The sequence below is a fragment of the Malaclemys terrapin genome, chromosome 8 (genome assembly GCF_027887155.1).
Source record: "Malaclemys terrapin pileata isolate rMalTer1 chromosome 8, rMalTer1.hap1, whole genome shotgun sequence".
Lineage (NCBI taxonomy): Eukaryota > Metazoa > Chordata > Testudines > Emydidae > Malaclemys > Malaclemys terrapin.
Window position 1 is genome coordinate 2,340,041 of NC_071512.1, and position 20,916 is coordinate 2,360,956.

At 42.1% G+C, this 20,916-nt stretch overlaps 1 protein-coding gene across 5 annotated transcripts in view; it reads left to right on the top strand.

The window, feature by feature from the left end:
* EBF1 (EBF transcription factor 1) overlaps window positions 1-20,916 on the top strand; it is a 317,608-nt gene that overhangs the window by 221,179 nt on the left and 75,513 nt on the right. For 3 of the 5 annotated variants that reach the window (XM_054037974.1, XM_054037976.1, XM_054037978.1), the window contains exons 9-10: window positions 8,281-8,414; window positions 15,432-15,558. In XM_054037974.1, coding sequence (XP_053893949.1) covers window positions 8,281-8,414; window positions 15,432-15,558 — 261 coding nt within the window. The remainder of the gene's footprint in view (window positions 1-8,280; window positions 8,415-15,431; window positions 15,559-20,916) is intronic. The other 2 variants (XM_054037975.1, XM_054037977.1) reach the window with 1 other exon arrangement.

Here is a 20,916-nt window from a genome sequence, read left to right on the forward strand (position 1 = left end):
GGCTTCAGAGGTGCAAAATCGTGTTTTGATTTGAAATAGGAGGGATGGTAGGTGGGCAGATATGTAGGCCTCAGTCCTCCAAGGCAGCAAGTGCTACTGATTAAAACAAAAGAATTTCTCGGGGTGGGAGGAAGGAATTTCAGAAATGGTAAAGTTCCTAGTTTGATTTTTTTGCAAGAATTATAGTTTTTTATCTTTTCTAGGGCTGTTGATTAATTGCAGTTAACTCACAAGATTAACTCAATAAAAGTAATCACGATTAAAACATTAATTGTGATTAATCACACTGTTAAATAGTAGAATACCAATTGAAATTTATTAAATATTTTGGATTTTTTCTACATTTTTAAATATATTGGTTTCAGTTACAACACAGAATACAAAGTGTACAGTTCTCACTTTATATTATTATTTTTGATTACAAATATTTGCTCTGTAAAAATGATAAACAAAAGAAATAGTATTTTTCAATTCACCTCATACAGGTACGGTAGTGCAATCTCTATCGTGAAAGTGCAACTTACAAATGTAGATTTTTTTGTTAGATAACTGCACTCAAAAACAAAACAATGTAAAACTTTAGATCCTACAAGTCCACTCAGTCCTACTACTTGTTCAGCCAATCACTAAGAGAAACAAGTTTGTTTACATTTACAGGAGATAATGCTGCCCACTTCTCATTTACGTCACCTGAAAGTGAGAACAGACATTGCATGGCACTTTTGTACCTGGCATTGCAAAGTATTTGTGCCAGATATGCTAAACATTTGTACGCCCTTTCATGCTTCGGCCACCATTCCAGAGGATATGCTTCCATGCTGATGATGCTCGTTAAAAAAATAATGCGTAATTACTCCTTGGGGGAGAATTGTATGTCTCCTGCTCTGTTTTACCCGCATTCTGCCATATATTTCATGTTATAGCAGTCTTGGATGATGACCCAGCACATGTTGTTCATTTTAAGAACACCTTAACTGCAGATTTGACAAAACGCAAACAAGGTACCAATATGAGATATCTAAAGATAACTACAGCACTCGACCCAAGGTTTAAGAATCTGAAGTGCCTTCTAAAATCTGAGAGGGATGAGGTGTGGAGCATGCTTTCAGAAGTTTTAAAAGAGCAAAACTCTGATGAGGAAACTACAGAACTCGAACCACCAAAAAAGAAAATCAACTTTCTGCAGGTGGCATCTGACTCAGATGATGAAAATGAACATGTCAGTCTGCACTACTTTGGATTGTTATCAAGCAGAACCCGTCATCAGCATGGATGAATGTCCTCTGGAATGGTGGTTAAAGCATGAAGGGACATATGAATCTTTAGCGCCTCTGGCACGTAACAGTGCCATGTGAACGCCTGTTCTCACTTTCAGGTGACATTGTAAACAAGAAGAGGCAGCATTATCTCCTGCAAATATAAACAAACTTGTTTGAGCAATTGGCTGGACAAGAAGTAAGACTGAGTGGATTTTGTAGGCTCTAAAGTTTTACATTGTTTTATTTCTGAATGCAGTTTTTTTATATAATTCTATGTTCATAAGTTGAACTTTCATGATAAAGAGATTGCACTACAGTACTTGTATGAGGTGAATTGAAAAATACTATTTCTTTTGGTTTTTACAGTGCAAATACTTGTAATCAAAAATAAATATAAAGTGAGCACAGTACACTTTTAATTCTGTGTTGTAATTGAAATCAGTATATTTGAAAATGTACAAAACATTCAGAAATATTTAAATAGTATTCCATTATTGTTTAACAGTGCGATAAATCGTACGATTAGTTTTTATAATCGCTTGACAGCCCTAATCTTTTCAAGAATTTTTTTTTTTTTTTTTTTTTTTTTTTTTTTGAAAAATGATAATTTTCACCTCTAGGGAAAAAAATCCCACTTTGTGACTAAGCTGACTGGTCTGAATGGGGAATGCAAGCAGCCCACAGTGAATGATAAATAGGAAAGAAATTCATAGAAAATTAAAAGAAAAGTAAAATTTGTGGCAGAGGAAACACATTTTCATGACACTTGCCATTTTTGAAAATGGCCAACAGGCAAGATTCTCAGCCCCTTCCGTTCCCACAAAGGGTGGGCCTGGGAGCCAATGTCAGAGCCGAGGCCTGGGTTCTGTAGAGCACTTCAGTGAAGTTAGTGGGATTTAAGTACTTGCTTGAACGCTTTGCTGAATCAAGGCCCAAATGGGGCGGGAGGTGAGGCCTCTCAACACCTTGCTGGATTGAGCCTGTAAACTGGAGTTTAGTCAGTGGCTGATTTCCATGAAGAGTTTTGGCCAGAGTTTCTAGCTTGGAAAATGTAAAATAAAAGTAAATAAATGTAATTTCAGGCAGACATTTTAATCTTTCCTGACTTCCTTGAGACGTATGGTAGCTGACTCTGAATTCCCAACTTTACCTGGCTTTCTGCAATTGCCCGTCAGAGGCCATCATATTAAAAATAAGAAAAATGCAAGCACCTATCCCATAATTTTAATTCCTGTTGTGTTGCTGCCTCTGTTGCCAGAGCCTCATCTCTGGATAATGAAGGGTGAAACAATATTTTATGATACAAACCGCACACCGGGTCATTCTTACAGTCTCGAGCACAAACGAGATATTAATCGTAGCGCAAGTGGATTCCAGAAGCAAAATAAGAGCAGGCCCAGAACCTTGCTGATAGCTGTGCGTCCCGCTAATTCACCCCGGGGAGCATGAGCCTCTGAGCTCAATTAACCCTTCTTCCTGAAGCCACCCATAAACCCTGAAGTAAACACTGTTTTCCCTCTGGCCCCTCTTTTCTGTCAGCGAAATAGATCATTTCGACGGGCAGGTAAAATGCAATTCCCACTTATAAATTCAGGTCCCTAATGAAGAGTCTGATAGGTCTGGTGCATGTGTGTGGGCACTTGACTCACTCTCCCATTGATTCTGTAAATCAGGATGTTTGATGGTCCTAGAGGCATCTGCTGTTTCTTCTGTCTTCCGTTGCTATTTGAGTCTTCCAGTGAAATTGTCTGCATACAGAACATTAGTTGTTAAATATGTACGAGAGGCTGTAAGGGTTTTTTATTATTATTATTACTACTGTTCTCCCTCCCTCCCAACCATTGTTCAGAGGCAAATTGGAAATCTGGTAATTAGGCCCTGACTCGGAGTGTAGTATTAGCGGCCCAAGCCAAAGTTCAACACCCTGAAATGAAATTTAAACCAATTAATCTGTTAGATTTTTATCGCTTGTCCGTGTTTTCTCAGCAATTCCCCCAGCACGTGGCCTTTGATCAACTCTCATACAAAAGGTAAAATGTGTGCCTGCTGCTAGCGAGATGGGGCTGACATTAACATGGCACTCATAAAACAATCAGAGCAGTGAAGCCTTCAAACAGACAGGGCATAGTAATATTTAATAAAAGCGCACACATAATCTTCAGAATTAGCATTTTGTGCCTTGCAGTCCCTTTGGGAGAAGAGCTTTTATTTGTGGAGTGATCATTATTATAACAAAGAAGAGCTACCTAATAATTTCCACTTTAACTCTGCAATATGCCACAAGCATTTCTGAACCATTATGCTAAACTGTGGCGGGGTAATCATTTTATTGTCACAGTTTGAAGGAAGGAAAGTCTCCTTTACTTTGGTGGCTGGGGGGGAAAAGCAGACATACATATACACACACATACATATGCACACAACTCCTCAGTGGGGAAAAAAACTTTTCTCTTTTGTTTCTTATGCGCTGAAGTTGGTACATAACATCCAGCTCTGGAAAGTTGTGAAAATGCACCAACACTCCAGAAAAGAAGGGGAAGATTTTTCAAAAGCATCTAAGTAGCATGAGTTCCCTTGAAAGTCGATGGGATTTGTGCTCCTAAATCCGTCAAGCATTTTTGAAAAATCTCTCCCTGAGGGTGAAATCCTTGCTCTAGTGAAGGCAATATTTATTTTTCTCAATGTCGTGCAAGGAATGAGAGGATCTCGTTAATACTCATAACCGCAAGCAAAATTTTACGAGTAGGATATGGCCATATCATCGTCAATAAGGAATGGCAAGGTTCACATGTGCTGTTTGAGAGGTTGCAGTTAATGTGGCCTCCCATGTTTATTCAGTCCGGAGACTTTGCTTTGAGAAGATGCTGTGAACGAAGAACATTCACACTGAATATCTGAGTGATTTTTTTTCTTAAATGGCATCTGGCAGTGACACTTGCAAGCTCTTTTGGTTCAGGATACAATTGGGTTGTCTGCCTTTCATTATTTAAAGTGTGTGTGTATTCACTGTTGTTTATTATGATAACTCTCTCATGGAAGCTGGGAATTGAATTCTGCCCTGTTTTATCAAGTGGGCATGCTTCACTACTTTACTGTTAGAGTTGGTCAACATTTTTTCACTGACAGGTTTTCATGATGAAATGTGGAGTTTCATCGAAAACAAAATTATTCACAGGAAAATGTCAGTTTCAGTGAACTTTTTCCAGGTTTTGATAGGAAAATTCAAAGCAAAACTTTTAATTTCAAAAATGAACATTTTGAACTTTCGAACTGTCAACATTTTGGAAACGAGACACTTTTGTTTTGGTTAAAAATGTTAAAATTTCTCATGTTGACATTTTGGAATAGAAACTTTTTGGACCTTTTTGTTCTGCAATACCCCCCCCCCCCCCGGCACTATTTCAATGTTTTGTACTGTTTTGAAACCAAAACAAATGTAGAAATATCAGAATTTCCCACATTATTCAGTTTTCTAGTCCACTCTGTTTATTTTTGTAGGGTTGCTGATAAGTAAATACCTCCCAGGAAGATAAATACAGTTAAAGATGCCAAATGATTAACAGATATATGCGGCACTAAGCGCTGGGCCGTGCCTGGCCCCTGTGCTGAGGGCAGGTGTTGATGTTCCAGTGACCTGCTATCCCATGTGTCGCGTGCGCTGTGCTGGTGCTGGATACATCGGGAGCACTGCATTTCCATTATTCTCCCAGTGCAGGGCTGTGACTTGTGCAGTGATGTAGACCTTTATATTTACAAACCAAATATGTTTAAAACAAAACACTGTGGGTGCCTGAAGAAAGTGGGAGGTGTCATTTGAAAGTGTATTGCCCCAAGGGGGGGGAGATCCTGTGGCTCCATGAACAATCAGGAATGCATCCCCACTGTAAACTGATCACACCTCCGGTGACGCACACTGTAGTTCTAAAACAAGTCCCTTGTTCACTAATTTGCCACAACCTGAGTACAGGTCCTCAGGGTACTATATTTCCAGTGCTATTGTTGACAATTTCACTAAGGTAGTTAAATGTGTGTGTCATGTTAAATGTTCAAGAGAGAAGGCAAGGGAGGGAATATCTTTTATTGGCCAAACTTCCGTTGGTGAGAGAGACGCCTTTTTGAGCTTTCATATTCACCATTCACTGGCACTAATCCAGTGCTTAAAGTTACACATATGCATAAGTGCCTTGATTAATCAGAGCTCATAGCCTCAATTTGGGAAAGCATTTGGGCACCTCCTTAAAGTTCCATTGACCTTGAGAGGGCATAGACATGTGCTTGAAGTTAAGCAGATAATGTAAATGTTTGCCAGATCAGAACCAAACATGTAAAACAGTGCAGGGAATTCAGCGCCCTTCACTGCTTTCCATGTTGAGGATATTGAAAAAAAGTTGCAAGATAAACATCAAGATGGTAAGGACGTGTAGTTGGGTCTTGTGACTACAAAAAATACTTTACGTTCATTTTAAAGATGAACTGACTCCGTAATTGTGAAGGCTGCATACTGTTTCAGTTAATGATGTAAGATCTCAAATAATTTTTATAAATTGGGTGGGTTTTTTTAAAGTGTGTCTTCTAGTCCTTAAGAGTAGCTCCTCTTGCTGATACATGGAGAACTGATTATGTTTAGATTTTTTTGCAGTGTGCATATCCACCATCAACGGTAAATATCAGGAATTGTGTAATTTGGAATTGATTTTAATTTGTATTGGTGAAATGATTGGATTTTGTGAAAGGGCTAGATGACATTTAGAAAACCTGGTTTAGTGGTAAATCTGTTGCTGTGAGCTCACCCAAAAGGAAAGCGTTTGGTTTGGGCTTTCCAAAGTTTTTATGCACAGTTTTATGCGCGTAACTTGAATCCAAATTAAACATATTGAAGTTACTTCTGTGTGTGCTGTCTTTTCATGACTGTAATTTTAGGATGTTTCTTTGGTTAGTTCGTGTAAAAGTTGAAGTGCTGCCCGCTGCCAAGTTTGGAGCAATGTAATGATTTTTGGCTATGTTTTTTTTTTTTCATTTTAGCTGGCACGCCCGTCAGCTTAAGTAGTGGAAAAGTTTGTGCCTGACACTTACAGACTTTTGCAAGTGGGGACAGGGTCTGTTTGCCTCCCATGTACATCATCCGTCACTCTGGACCTTTTCTGCATCAGTATCCACAGAAACATGTACTGCTAGTGGCAATTCACCAAGTTCCAGTTCCTGCCTTATTCCCTTCCCCTTGCCCACCCACCTTTCCAGTTGCCTCAAAGGTGCATCAGTTCAACTCCTACCATCTGGCACTTACCTAATGAATAACATTAATACCAAGTGCTTCTTGAGCGCTTTGTGTTAAAAGCGGTTTAAAGCACACTGCCTGCCACTGTCTCTTTTATGCCCTTGTTTTATTTACTTCCGTTAGGTTTAGAACAAAAAAGTATCCGCACGGGTGACCAGAGAGCAAGTATGAAAAAACGAGACAGTGGGGGGGGGGATAGGTGCCCATATAAGAAAAAGCCCCGAATATCGGGACTGTCCCTATAAAATCGGGACATCTGGTCACCCTACACAAGTTCTGAGCACCATGGCAATTATTTCAAACTGCTAAACCAAACAGGCAGTTCAGTCTGCCCAGCCTTTCTACCAATATGTAATCCATGATCAACTGCTAATGACCCCCCATAAGTTGGCCTATACATGCAGATAGAGGACCCCATTCTCAGTGAAGCTATGCCAGTAGACATAGGGGTGAAATCCTGGCCTCAATGAGCAAAACTTCCATTTGATTTCAGTGGGGCCAGAATTTCACCCCAATTGAGGACCAGGCCTCTTTTGTAAAACTTATACTTATTGATGGGTTGGTTTTTTTAAACAATCCCTCTTGTATAGCTGTCCAAGGAATAGGCACAAGTGAAATACTGTGTACAAATAGAATGTAAGGATCGGGTCCCACATTCTTTGTCCATGCAGGGAGCACTGGGTGGTATGCAGGATCAAGTCCTAAGCTGCTCTCCAGCTGTGCCCATATCTCTAATATCTCTGCCCAGGTCTGGCTCTTGAGAGTCTTCTACTGCAGGCAGATTGGCAAACGGCCACTCCATCAGCCTGCCCTGACACCGTTAACTGAGGGCCTGTTTCTCCTCTCGTTTACATTGTTTTTACAGCAGCATAACTCCATTGGAATCAGGCCAGTTAACTCCTGATTGACTCCAGTGTAAGTGCAGAGAATCAGACTATAAATATTTTGCTGCCCTATTCTGCCTGCATGTAGTGCTCAGCTCGCTGGTGACTATAAAGTCCTGCGGGGCGTTGCGACATGCAAGTCTACCCCTGCGTGCTGACCGCTTTAACTCCCATTGCCCTCTCAGCACCCTCACGGAAGGTACTTCATGCAGGAAAAGCAATATGGGAGAGTGGAGGTTTGCTGCGCACATGTGGCCGGGGACTTCTTCCATCTAAAAGTGCATTGCACATCTTTCTTAATTGCACAGTTTTTGATCTGGTAGCAGATATTTATTTTGACAATTGCCGTAGTATTGCAGCGCCGCAGGGTAGGTTAACATTGGAGCAACATGGATCTTGTTGCAGAAGAATTAAAGTAATGTAGTTGTGTGCCCTTTTTCATTTAACTAACGTTTTCTGTAGTATTTATGGTTAGTTTATATTGTAATGGACAACAAAGGTAGCCGGATTATCTTTTTGTTGAATCAAGTACTCAGCATTTAAATATACACTAAATATAGGACTATGTTCTGTTTTACAGTCGGTCTGTGTCTGTCATGCTGTGAGTTTCTGCGCCTAGGCTGGAAAAATGTTTATCATCTTGATAGAAACACAAAGACAAAAATTAATGGGCAAAAAAAAAAATCTCCTCTCCAAAGATCTAATTTGGGGTCCCATGCACAAGCAAGGAAGAATGAGCTGGAATCTTCATGTTAGTGGGTGGGGGTGGGGGGGATTGAAAGCTCTCCCCCCCCCAAGTCGTCTGTCATTAAAATCCAGTTCTAACAGCTGAATACTTCTCTTTTTCATGTGTGTTGAAAAGCAGCTACACCATGTATCAAAGCTATCAGCCCGAGTGAAGGATGGACTACAGGAGGTGCCACTGTCATCATCATAGGAGACAATTTCTTTGATGGGTTACAGGTCATATTCGGCACCATGCTGGTCTGGAGTGAGGTAGGTGTTGTCTGAACGTTAATGTCTAATAGCTTTGTCTAGTTTATAGCAGGCCTGTCTTTCTTCTGGGCCCACAGCTAAATCGGCAACAAAGGTTTAGATGTGAATTCCTTCTTTTGCTCCTCCAGTTCTGTGCAAACAGGATCAAATTTGCGAGTGGCACAAATCCAGTGTAGCCAGTGGAGTTGCACCTGCTTCCATCAGAGCTGAATTTAGCCCAATGACTTTTATTTCAGGGAAGAGTAAAGGATTAGCTCTCCTCTCTGTGAAGGATTCTGCATTTAACATGGCAGTGGCCCAGGGCCCCATGAAATAAAAATGTGCAAGATCTTGATTTTCAGAGGTGCTGTGTACCGGAAGCGCTCATTTACTTCAGCAAGGGGTACAGAAGCCCAAAACCTCTGAATAGCAGGTCCTAACTTCTGATTATTTTGTTCTAAGCATCAACAGGAGAATTTTCATTTGATATACTGAACTGTCCCCACTGTGGAAAGTATCCCACCAACCCGAGTCCTTCATGCTTCAAGGCAAGCCTTTCTTCTCTCTCATTTCTGGATTTTTTTTTTACTCTATTCCATTGCTCATTTTTCTTAATTTCCTTTTCCCTCTCTTCTGTCACATTATGGGTTTTTAATTCTTTCGTTTCCCAAACACCAGTGAAACATTACATCACAAGAGATATCAATAGAACTGTCCTCCTGTAACATACAGGCCCATAGAAGTCCATGCAAAACTCCCACCGAGTCTCTGGCACCAGGATACTTCTGACAGCATGTTTTAGATGCTGCATTCATGAGGCTTTGAAGGAAGCATTGGAAGTTTTACCTCGAGTCGATATTTATGTGACTTTAGTACTGCAGTAAACCTCCTAATGTTAGTTACAAGCCAGCCTTGCTGCATTAGTTATACAAATACACACCCGGTGACATTTAGATCATGGCAGGATAGTCAGGCGCAGAGTTGCATTTTGTGATTCCTAAACTAAACGGGATAAAGTCAAAAAAGCTTGAAAGAGAGGCTTGCCTCCTCTCCCTCCCTTTCTTTTTAATCTCCAGGACTGTACATTTTAAATATTAAATCAGTCCTATAATTTGCTTCAGATCTTACCCTTTTACCCCGGGTGAGTCTGCTACACATTTGGGAGCAATGTCCATAGGAAGGGTGCCGTCTACTATTTGCAGTGGACTTCACTTCTCTCTCTCTCTCTCATTCCCCCCTCATGGAAGCCCAATGCAGATGGATGAAAGGGTATTATAACAAAGCAGATGTAATAAATGGGGTCTATTTTGAAGCCCCTATGTAGACCAAGCTCCCCACTGACTTCAGTGGGGGCTTTGCATATATGAGGGTCTGCAGGATTGGAGCCATTATAATTAAAGACTTTTAATGGGAAAGGTGAAGAGGTTAGGAAGGGAAGGCAGTGTAGAGGCTGCAGCAGGAAATGTACCTAAGATTGGCTTTTCCATTTTAAACCCTAGTTCTAGTGATTAATAAAGGTAATTGGTTGGTAGCTTCAAAGCTTACCAGGTTGAAAGCTGGTGAATCAGTTGTTATTGTGGATGGTGGAAAGGCCTTGTCATCAACTCAGCCTATGGGAAAATTCAGACGGAAAGGAGTTAGTTTGTTTCTTTGTGAATCTAGAGAGTGGGTTGTAATTGGGCTTAGAATGGAAATTGTCTTACAGCCTTCACTATAAAATTGTTACTGCAGTTCTGTAACCTAGAAATGGAATATGAAATCCCAAAGGGAAAAGATATGACTGCTGAAAGAACCGGGAGTCCATTAAAAGCAAACCTGGAAATGCGTGAAGGTAGCTGAATGATCTCTAAATAATTCAAACTACACACAGTATCCACATACACAAGACAGGATAAGCCAGCCATTCTATCTTCTCCTTTCGAAACATGTCCACTGGATTTTCAGTACCCAAAGTGAAGGTAGCTATCCAGTATGAATGTTTTAGCTGCCCTTTGCTAGAGGAAGGAAGGAAGTTCTTTAGATTTTTGGATTTCATTTGCAAGCGCAAAACTCAGAGCAGGCGCGTCAGAAGTTTTGCAAATGTGAGGCTAGCTTTAAGCAAACGGTTGGTTGGATTTTATGATTTTATTTTCAAAACCATATGAAATGTTTAGTGTCTCGTGATTTTGCCATAGAACCAAGTGAAGCTTGGTAGTTTTGACCCAGCTGCGTGAAACCTAAAGCATTTTGGGAAGAAAGCAAACCCATGCGGATGGAAACCGAAGAAATTAGACCCAGTCCTGCATACAGTCCACTCACTGTACTCTCCTTGGCAGCACTAGGAGTTCTGATTGCAGTGGGCTTAAGGGACCAGGACTAATGTTTGGACTAAACACAATTTTGCAGAGCTCTGCTAACCACTAAAATACCTCTGACACCAGTAAGCTCTTCTCAGGTTTAATATGGGATACACATGCAACCTTATTTACATGGACTATACTGGCATAGAAAAAGTGGGTAGGGCTCCAGCCTTGGTCTCAGGACACCTGGTTCCAATTTCTTGCTCTGCTTCCTGTGACCTTGGGCAAGTCACTTAGGGCCAGATTTTTGAAGGTATTTAAGCACCCAACTCTCATTGGTTTCAGTGGGAGCTAGACGGTTAAATACATTGAAAATTCTGGCTCTTAGTCTCTCTGGGCATCAGTTCCCCATCTGTGATAGGGGGTAGCAACACTGCTGTATCTCACAGGGCTGCTATCAGAATAAATAAACATCAAAGTCTGTAAGGTGCTTAGGCAATATTGTAACGGGGACCACGTAAGTACCTAAGATAGATACAATACAATTCCCATCACATGTCAGAAGCAAGGTAAAAAGAAAAAAAGTTAACTTACATTTTTTTTATTGCTGTCAAGCTGTATATGTTATAAATAATTTTGAATGTAAAGAATATAGTTTTAATTTATTTTACATGTATTCAAGGTTTGCAATTGAAATATTCAGAGAGATGAAATGGAGCTGATTATGTTAAAGAAGCAGATTTAAAATGATTTCCTGAAACACATATTTATTATTTAAACATATATTTTAGTTGTAAACACGCTAACATAATTACAACCTTTCCCAGATGGAGGAGAGCTAAATAAAAACTTAATTTGTCACATTAATTTTGTGCAGAAATACAGATACCTTAAGCAACTGAGTTCAGTTCATCTTTAACTCTCATAGCACTTTAAAAATATTTTAAAATCATTTTCATAAAGAATAGTGAAATGGGCCATCTAATACCTTTTTCCATGTGATTTCTGAAACCGACAAACTATTTCGGTATAATTTGCGCACATTGGAGCTGGGCAAATGACTCACAACAAATAATCTATTCAACAAACTTCATCTCTTTCTGTTTGAGAACAGTCTTGAACAGACTGATTTGTTCCTCAGAATTATTCAGTGAATGTTCTTGGTCTGTGAATTGTTGAGTATTCCACATCCGAGCTGCTGATTAGACACATGGGAGTTTCTGGCCCCTGGTTGGAGGATTTAACGCTTAGAATCAGGTTTCAGGGCAAATACTCGTGACTATGAATTCAAAATTAGTTTCTCATCAATATTGTGCAATATTTGCTTACAATTGACTGTTTCGTTGAACATTCTCCTGCCCGGGAACATTCCTGCATCTCCACAGGGTTAGCTGGAAACATGCTTTTTACTTTCATCCTGCGAAAAGCTGGGGAACCCATGATATACCAGCTCCACTACCCTTGCGCAGCACAGAAGCTGGGACGGATGTTTATGCTGCTGAATCAAATTCTATGGCCAAGATTTCCAAAGCTAACTATTAATTTTGGACACCTCAATTCTGGAGGGCCCAGTTTGGGACCCTTTAATGGAGCCTGGTTTTGAAAAAATACTGGGCGCTTTTGCCCTCTACGTATCAGGGCTCTTTAAAGCATCTGAGGATGGGCACCCAAAATCACGTATGAAAATTAGGCCTGTAGCTCTGTTCAGACCCTGTTGGGCTCAAAGCTGCTTCTGTTGGAAACAGCAAAACTCCTACTAATTTAAGTGGGTCCAAGATTTTTTTTTTTTTTTGTCCTCACTTTTGTTTTAACGGCCCTCTTTATACAGAATCCAAACTAAATTTCTGACCAATTGTAATCACTTCTGTAACCACAAACCAGTGCTCACAGAGGCAAAAATAGACTAGTGACTAAACGTAACACCCTCTTCTTAACTTTATATAATGCCACTTTTTTCTTTTAAGAAAATAACCTGGCACTCTCCGTAGTGTGAAATGATGCTGCATCACACAAGAATGTCTAGAATATATTAGCAGACCAAAAAGAAGAAGAAGCTTGTTGTGCAAATACAAATCCTAATATGTGTTGGATTTTAAAGCACAAATACCTCCCTCTCTAATGAAAACTTCTGTATCTGCGGTTTTAATCCTATCCATTCTGAGTCTCAACCAACGTAAGAGAGATGATATAAAACAGACGATGCAGATGCCAAAAAATTAGCCCAGTTTAAGATCCTAGGAGAGAGGGGCTAAGTTGATGTCCAGATCCAGATCAGAATTGCCCCAAAGGTTGGGGGAGGCAGAAGTTAATGTGGAGTTTGGGTTCAATCTCTGAATCACAGAGACTGCTTCTTGGCATATCTCTATTATGACTATTAATTATTTGTCCTATCACTGCGTCTAGAGTGCCTGTCTGAGATCAGGACCCTACTGTAGATACACATCGACAGCCCCCGTCCTGAAGATCACACAAGGTAGAGAGACTAGACTAGGAGGAGTGGGAGGGGAATGGAAGCAGGGGCAGAGAGGCGAAGTGACTTGCCCAGTAGGTCATTGTCATTAAGGCACAGCTAGGAGTAGGACCCAGGGATGAAATCCTGGCCCCACTGAAGTCAATGGCAGATTTGCTGTTGATTTGAATGGACTCAGGATTTCACACTAGGTCTCCTGAGTCCCAGTTTGGGGCCTTATCCACTGGATCACAATGCCTGTCATCATGCTGTCTCTCATCATGTGTGACTACTGTGAGGCGTTTGTCCCACTGAAGTCAATAGAACCACTCAGGGTAGTAAAAGTTCCTGGCGTGGACCAGACCCTTAGATTGCAAGTTGGATTCATAGAGCTAGGCAGCAAATTTGTAAGTGCCATGGAATTCAGTTCTCCCTTCAGTTTCTGTATGGTGATCAGTATCCCTCAGGGCAGTGAAAGGAATATAACGAGATCATTTACTTTTCTGATCCTTGAATGCAGACTCTCTGAGGCAGAGACTGCCTCCTTTGTTACTTGTCTGTACTGCACCTAGCATGGTGGGGCTCTGGTTTCAACTGGGGTTCCTAGGTACTGTTGTGTTATAAGTAACAATAATAACCCCGAGAAGACAGTTTATTGAACCTTGCCCTAGATACTAAAGACAATCCCTGACATGTCATCCAGCATTAACCACTCTTGGTTGTTGTGACCTCTAGCAGACTGATGTCGAGCATGCTCATTTATAAAACTAAATTACTTGATCCCTTTTCCTACCCACCAAGGTCTAAAGTAGACAGGAACAAAATATAACCCAGGTATTCTGGAACATCAGACTTTAGGCATAAGGTTCACCCTTTGAGACTGTGGGTGACAGTCTTGTATATGTGTGGCTTTAAACACAACTAAGCATATTTACTTCAGAGGACAAAGGAAAACCAAACTGTTTGTTTGTAAAGAACCAATCAGCAAACTTGTTGGACTCTTCCCATCTCTTGCTATGTAACAATGTGCCATAAATAGGTCAGGCACTTCTTGGGAACCAGGGAAGAGGTCTTGGAAAATGCCACCAGCTATGTTTAAAGTGGTGACAGACTAGTAAATGCTGAGAAATTCAAAGCTGTGGCTAGCCTTTGCTTCTTCCGATCAAGGCATCCTGGAGGGGAAAAGGCACAGAATGATGCGATGGGGGGTAGCACGTCAGACGTTAACTTTAAAGTCCGTGGCTATTTTTCTAAAAGATGACTGAGACATGGCAGGACAAGCGTAGGGCAAGCTGTAATAGTTAATGAGCCTGACTTGGCACTACCACACCCCCTGGGTAATCAGTTGCATCTCTACAAGATGGGGGTGAAAGGCTCCCAAATCAGATTGGTAGCTTGCTGTGCACTCAGTGGTACAGAGGTAAGTGACGGCAGACTCAGAGCTAGAGTGTTTCAGTGTTTGGAATGGCACATGTTCTGCAGTGAATCTGAAGGCCTAGGACACTTCATGTTCAATCGTTATGTGCTGTATTGCAAAGGTCCTGGTTCAGACACTTAAAACTCATACGACTGACATTTTTGGGGTTGGGAAGGAATTTTCCCCCAGGCCAGAGAGGCAAAAAAAACCTCAAGGCCTCTACCATTCTCTGCACCCTGGGGCATGGATGGCTTGCTAGGATCATGCGGGTATATCAAATCCCTGCCATAGCACGGGCTTCAGGCAGTGGTGCGCTTTGGGCGTGTCTCTGCCTATGGCACATGGTCGTTGAGTTCTCTGAAGGCTGTAATACTTTATTCTAGTCCAGGTCACTGGGCTCAATGCAGGGGTAACAGGGTGGAGTTTAGTAGCCCGTGGTGTGCAGGAGGTCAGAGCAGATGATCTGGTTGGTTTTTCTGGTCTTAAACTCTGTGGCTTTGTGACTCTATTTAACACATCCGTCATCTTATTGTAAAGTATCCTTGCTGGTGCTAGGACTTGAACTTGGTACTGCCACGATCCCGGCGTATAAAAACTGCATCCTTTGTGTGCTAGGTGCACTAAGGCAGGCTTAATTTTCACACTAGGAAGCATGTGCCTGCCATGTATGAAAACAGAGATAATGTTGTTTTGGCTGGGAAGGAGAACGCTTGTAAATATTGGTGTCACTGGCTTTTATGTGGGTTACATCAAGACTGTATTCAAACATTGACAGGTTAATTACACGTTTCAAAGCTTTGTTTACTGAGCTCTAGGAAGAAAGTGTTGTTAGAGAAGAATTCTGCATCTAACTGTGCTTTTTTTTTCCCCCCTCTCCCGGTGGTTTCTTCCAGCTGATTACCCCTCATGCAATCCGAGTTCAGACACCTCCCCGACATATCCCTGGCGTGGTAGAAGTCACATTGTCCTACAAGTCTAAGCAGTTCTGTAAGGGAACACCTGGAAGATTCATTTACACAGGTAAGCGTGCGTTCATATTAGCTACAACATGTACAGCGAGGGCAGGCGGTGTCTCAGCCACTCTATGGGATACTGCTATCATTCCTTAAAAGCTGCACTTAGTTTTGCAGTTCTGGCTGAGTATGTTTGCCTCTATCTCCTCCTGGAAGGGGGAATGAAAGGAGGAGGAGACTAAGGAGAGAAGCAGGTACGCGGGTATCATGGTGACAAGCCCTGTATCCATGCCTAGACAGACAAACAGGGAGAGCGCGAGGGCAAAAACATCCAAAGGCATGTGGAGCATCCCACCCAGGAGTCTGTCTACACTACAGAGAGACCTCTGTTAAACGCAGGCAGCCTGTGACATCCTCATCTGATGCAGGGACCGCAGCACATCCATCGGACCCAGGCCTCAGCGATTTTCCAAGCAGAAGCATGTCGGTCTACTCAGGTTGCACTACTGTTTGTCTCTGCATTCTAGGAGGTCTGGGCAGCCGCCCCACACTGCCTCAGCTGCCGTAGGCCGGGTTAGAGAACGGAAAGGCACTGGTGCTGAATTGTAGTGCATCTTGGGATATTCCTCCCTCCAGCATCTCTGGGTGGGAGACGGGTGGAGCTGGTTTTAAAGACACTGCTAAGAGGTCCCATACGGTTAGGAGCCTTGTTACCCCATAACGTGCACGGATAAGAACTATATTTAAAATAGTTCAGGCGGTAGAGTAGCTACTGACTCCCTTCTCGCCTCCTGTTATCGCCCAGAACCTTACGGATAAGGTATATTCTCAAAGCTCGTGGCTATGAGACACATTTCAAGCACACTAAGGCCCAGATACTGATCTTGATGTGTGCCCAAGGACGTCTATCAGAGTAGCAGGTAGGGATGGAGGGCAGAATATGGGCTTTTGTGTACGAGCTGGATAGGCTAGCTTTGGTGTGATGTCATTAACGCAGAATGAGCTGCTTAAAGGTGCTCAACAGAGATCTGTTGTGGTCCTCCCTGCTCAAAACTGGGCTTGTCATTTGCTTCTTTATGATGGATAAAGAAGGCTTGTCTGTTCCAGTACGGTCTTTCCTGCTAAGCTGCAGACACCTTTTGGGTGTCTGAGAGCTGGTTTATTGTGAGCGCCAACACTTCAAAAGAATGAGTGGAAGGCTCGAATCTTTAACAAACATAAGGCCGATTAAGCGTGGAAGTTAAATAAATGTTAACAAGAGCAGAAGAGAAACAAGGGGCTAGACTGTCAGTTGGTGTAAACTGGCTATTTCAGTTTATGCCTGCTGAGGATCTGACCCAGAGTTTTAAACAGTTTGACTGAAAATCCTTCTCCCTCTCAATTTTTATTCTCATGACTGTCAGGATGCCGTCATTTCACTAGGTCTTCAGTCATCAAAGACTAGTTCTTGAGTAGATGAGGCCTGCAATGCAAATGCAAACAAATAAAAAGCAGCAGGAAACCACCTCCCCAATTTTCCTCTGGGAGAGAATTTTCTGGTCTTCCCGATATACCACAAAGAAGGGCTTAAGCTCAATTTGTTTTACTTTTCAGATCACCTTTAATTGTTTGCAGTGTTGTAACCGTGTTGGTTCCAGGATATTAGAGAGACAAGGTGGGTGAGGTCATATCTTTTATTGGACCAACTTCTGGTGGTGAAAGAGACAAGCCTTCAAGCTGCACAGAGCTCTTCTACAGGCCTGGGAAAGGTAACCAGAGTGTCACAACCTTGCATTTAGTTGTGGCACAGTGAGCACCTTTCCCAGACCAGAAGAAGAGCTCTGCGTAGCTCGAAAGCTTGTCTCCTTCACCAACTGAAGTTGGTTCAGTAAAAGATATGACCTCACCTGCCGTGTCCCTCTGCCTTTAATAATGTCATTCCAGTAGAAAAGAAATTTTGGCCTTTCTGTACAAAAGCAGATAACTGCCTGATATGACACTAAATTGATCCAAGTTTTAAGAATGTTTCCTTATATTTTATTGCTTTCTTTGTGCCGTGTTCAGGTTAACATTTAAAATACTTTATTTTTCATTCAATAAATGAAGGAGATGGAAAACTAAGCAAAAATGACAAAGAAATTCAAAGGCATGGAATGGAAGATTCTGTTTATTGTACAGATGTAATAGCAATGTGATAAATTCTATTCTGACTGACCTTTTACCTCACACAGTCTTCCTTTCTGTGCCCCTTTATTGACGCTTGAACTGAAACCTGGCTTCCTTTTTAAAAAGGAAAACCCTTCTCTGAGAGAGAAAACCCCTAAACTAAAATAAAAACAATTAATGCATTCTGACCTTCAGAAATGCCTTGCAGCCCTTTAAACAAAATGCAGGTTCAGTGCATGCTTGCCGATTAGTTTTAGTTAATTGAAAATTATAGGATTGACCCAGGAGGAAAATTTTGTTTGCACTCCAATCACTTTTACAAATTAAGGAAAATTACCACAATTTTGTTTAGCTAAGGTTTCACACTGAGTTCACGAAATTAGCTCAGCCATCCCAAGGAAGTCAGCACTTTGTTAGTGAGCAGTAGGGAAAAAAAAGTCTATGGTATGTACAAACGAAGCATAGAAAAAGCTATGGTGCTTTATAGAACTAGGCCAAGTGTTTCTAATTAGGATTATTGGTTCATTGTAAGTTTTGAAGAACAATCAAACTAGCAGATTAGCTGTTTTTTTAAAGCTAGAATTTCTTGCCATTTATTTTTCCCATGAGAACTTGTTTTAACTCCCACATAGCACTATTTTTTTTATTTTATTTTTTTACAAGACTCATTATGGGCCTACAGGAAATGGACCAATTGGAAGTTCTGATACTGTAACATTCCACAGCATCATTCCAATAGATGGGAGCTTTTCACAATGTTCTTCAGTGAACTCAGTGTTCTGGAACATATTACAAAACCACAGAGGCCAAATGTTTTCTCAGAGGAGTATGGCCTCTGTTTTTGGCCAAAAACATTTCAGCATCACTTGCTGCTCTTAAGAACAAAAAAAGGAGAGAGAAGGAAAGAAGTGGGAGAAAGGAAAGAAATGGGGGTCTGTGGGCAGTACAGGAATCAATCAGACGTGGCTTTCTTTCTAGTGAGAATGTCCCTACATGCTATGGCCCTGTTTTGTGGTCAGCTCTCATTTAAAAGAAATTATTTTTAATCAGTGTTCAACAAAATATCCCCTCAAGCCACCTGGCTATAAACTGCTTTTTTTCCCTTACTGTTAAGTACTTAAGTTTTCAGAAGAAAATACCAAGTGACCTATTAATTTTAGCCTTCCCACCCTCTTTAACTACAAACAACCCAGTAACTTGATCTCTGAGTCCATGTGCCATCTAGGAATCAAGGTCACATGCATATGGAGAAATCCTAGCTTTTAAAAGTATTTTAGAAAGAATGAAACCCATGTTGACTGTGTGCTTACAGGGAAATGCCCTTCTTCATGTTTTATCTGTAAAGCATGTCAGAAGCAGACACTTACAAGAGCAATTATTGCTTAGATTTCAGGATTTGAAGTTCCCAGAAAGAAATTGTTTATTAGGAATCAATGTGTAGAAAATACAAAAGCTCACACATTTTACAAAGAAACCATCAGGTTCTAAATAATGTTTTATATCCACTCTATGCAGAGGAATATCCTGACCAATTAACAAACCGAGGAACCGATTCTATGATGCATGTCGCGCCTTCTCTCTATAGATCTTTCAGTGCACTTTGCAAACATTAAGGAATTCAGTCTTGTGTTGCACGTTATGAGTCAGGTAGGTATCATTATCCCCATTTCACAAGTGGCAAACTGAGGGTCAGGCAGAATCCAATCAGGGACCCAAAACCCTCCATAATTTGCAAGGTGACTCAGGAAGTATGTGGGTGAAGATGAAAATTTATACTAATTGGTGATATTCAAATAGGCCTGTGATTTCTTTTTTTTTCTTTTTTGCATTAAAAATGTATGCATCACAGGCAGTGTGCTTTTCACAGATGGATTGTTCAATGAATGATGCTACTAATCCTTGTGATTTATACATACTGAGACTTTACTGGGATTGCATGGGTGTAAATGAAAGCAGAAATTCACTCATTGCGTACAGTAAAGGACATACGGAAGGCCCATCAAAATTAATTCTTCTTCGAGTGCTTGCTCATGTCCATTCCATATTAGGTGTGTGTGTTTGCCACATGCACCGGTGCCAGAAGTTTTTCCCTCAGCAGTATCCATAGGGGACTGGCTCTGGTGCCCCCTGCAGTAGCACCCGCATGGTGCGGTATAAGGGGTGCCGCCCCCTCCTCCCACCCTCAGTTCCTTCTTGCACCCAGCGACGGTGCTGGAACATCTGCTGCTTCGGCTAGTGTTATTTTGTTTTCTGTTCTTGTGAACTTTGAAAACCTGTAATATAGTTGTATATAGTTAGTAGTTTCTTAGTTACCGTTAGTAGTAGTTCTCACCATTTTGTCAGTCCCAAACGGAACTTAGCGTTTGCTGCAAACGGCCTATGCCCGTCCGTGATCCACAGACCAGCTGCCTAGGTGAAAGGCACATAAGTGACAAGTGCTGTATCTGCAAGTCCTTCAAACCTAGGCGGAAGAAGGAGCGCGATATCTGTTGGAAAGCGCGCCTAATGGAGTCGGCACTCACACTGGCATGGGGGCAGTGGTCTGACTCCCCACGGTGCACCGCAGCCTCTGTGCACGGTGCTGAGCCGGCACCGGTTCCCTTCCAGGGCTCCGGGGAAGAAGCCGAAAAAGACTGGGAGGGGAAAACTCCTACTTCCCGTAAGGGAAAGGAGAGGGCTGGGGGTGAGCCACTACTTGTGCCAGGCAGTTCAACACCCCCTTTGGGAAGTTGGGCCCCAGCTCAAGTCGAGTGGTGCAGCCCATCCCATGCTTCGCCCGCAATCCCAGATAGCAGTGCAGGCCCTAGCCAGCTTCAGGTGCTGGCGACACCCGGAGCTCTTCAAGCAGCTCAAGAGATCCTGATGCTCCCAGTGCTGCCCTCACCAGCTCCCACGGTGCCCCAGTCTCGGGGAAAACCCGCGTTGGGACCTACGCGTGTGTCCCCGCCTCAGTGGCACCGTTCCCCATCGAGAGGGATGTCCCACCAGCGTTCGCCCACCCAAAGCCGTCACGCCTCAGGACGGGAGAGGCAGGCTCAGCAGAGCCCTCTTCGGTCGCTTCACTGGGGGCACCGATTGAGGGACTCGAGGCATACCTCGCTGGTAGATTGGCACAGATCCTCTGAGGCATGTGCCACCTGGCAAGAACTCCAGGAGTGGCCCTGACCGTCTCCATGAGCCCCGTACTGATCCTGGGACCAATTGGACACCAGAGACCGCCAAAATTGGGCCGTCATTGCCTGTCTCCAAGAATGAGTTCGACCTACTCAGGACGATCCTC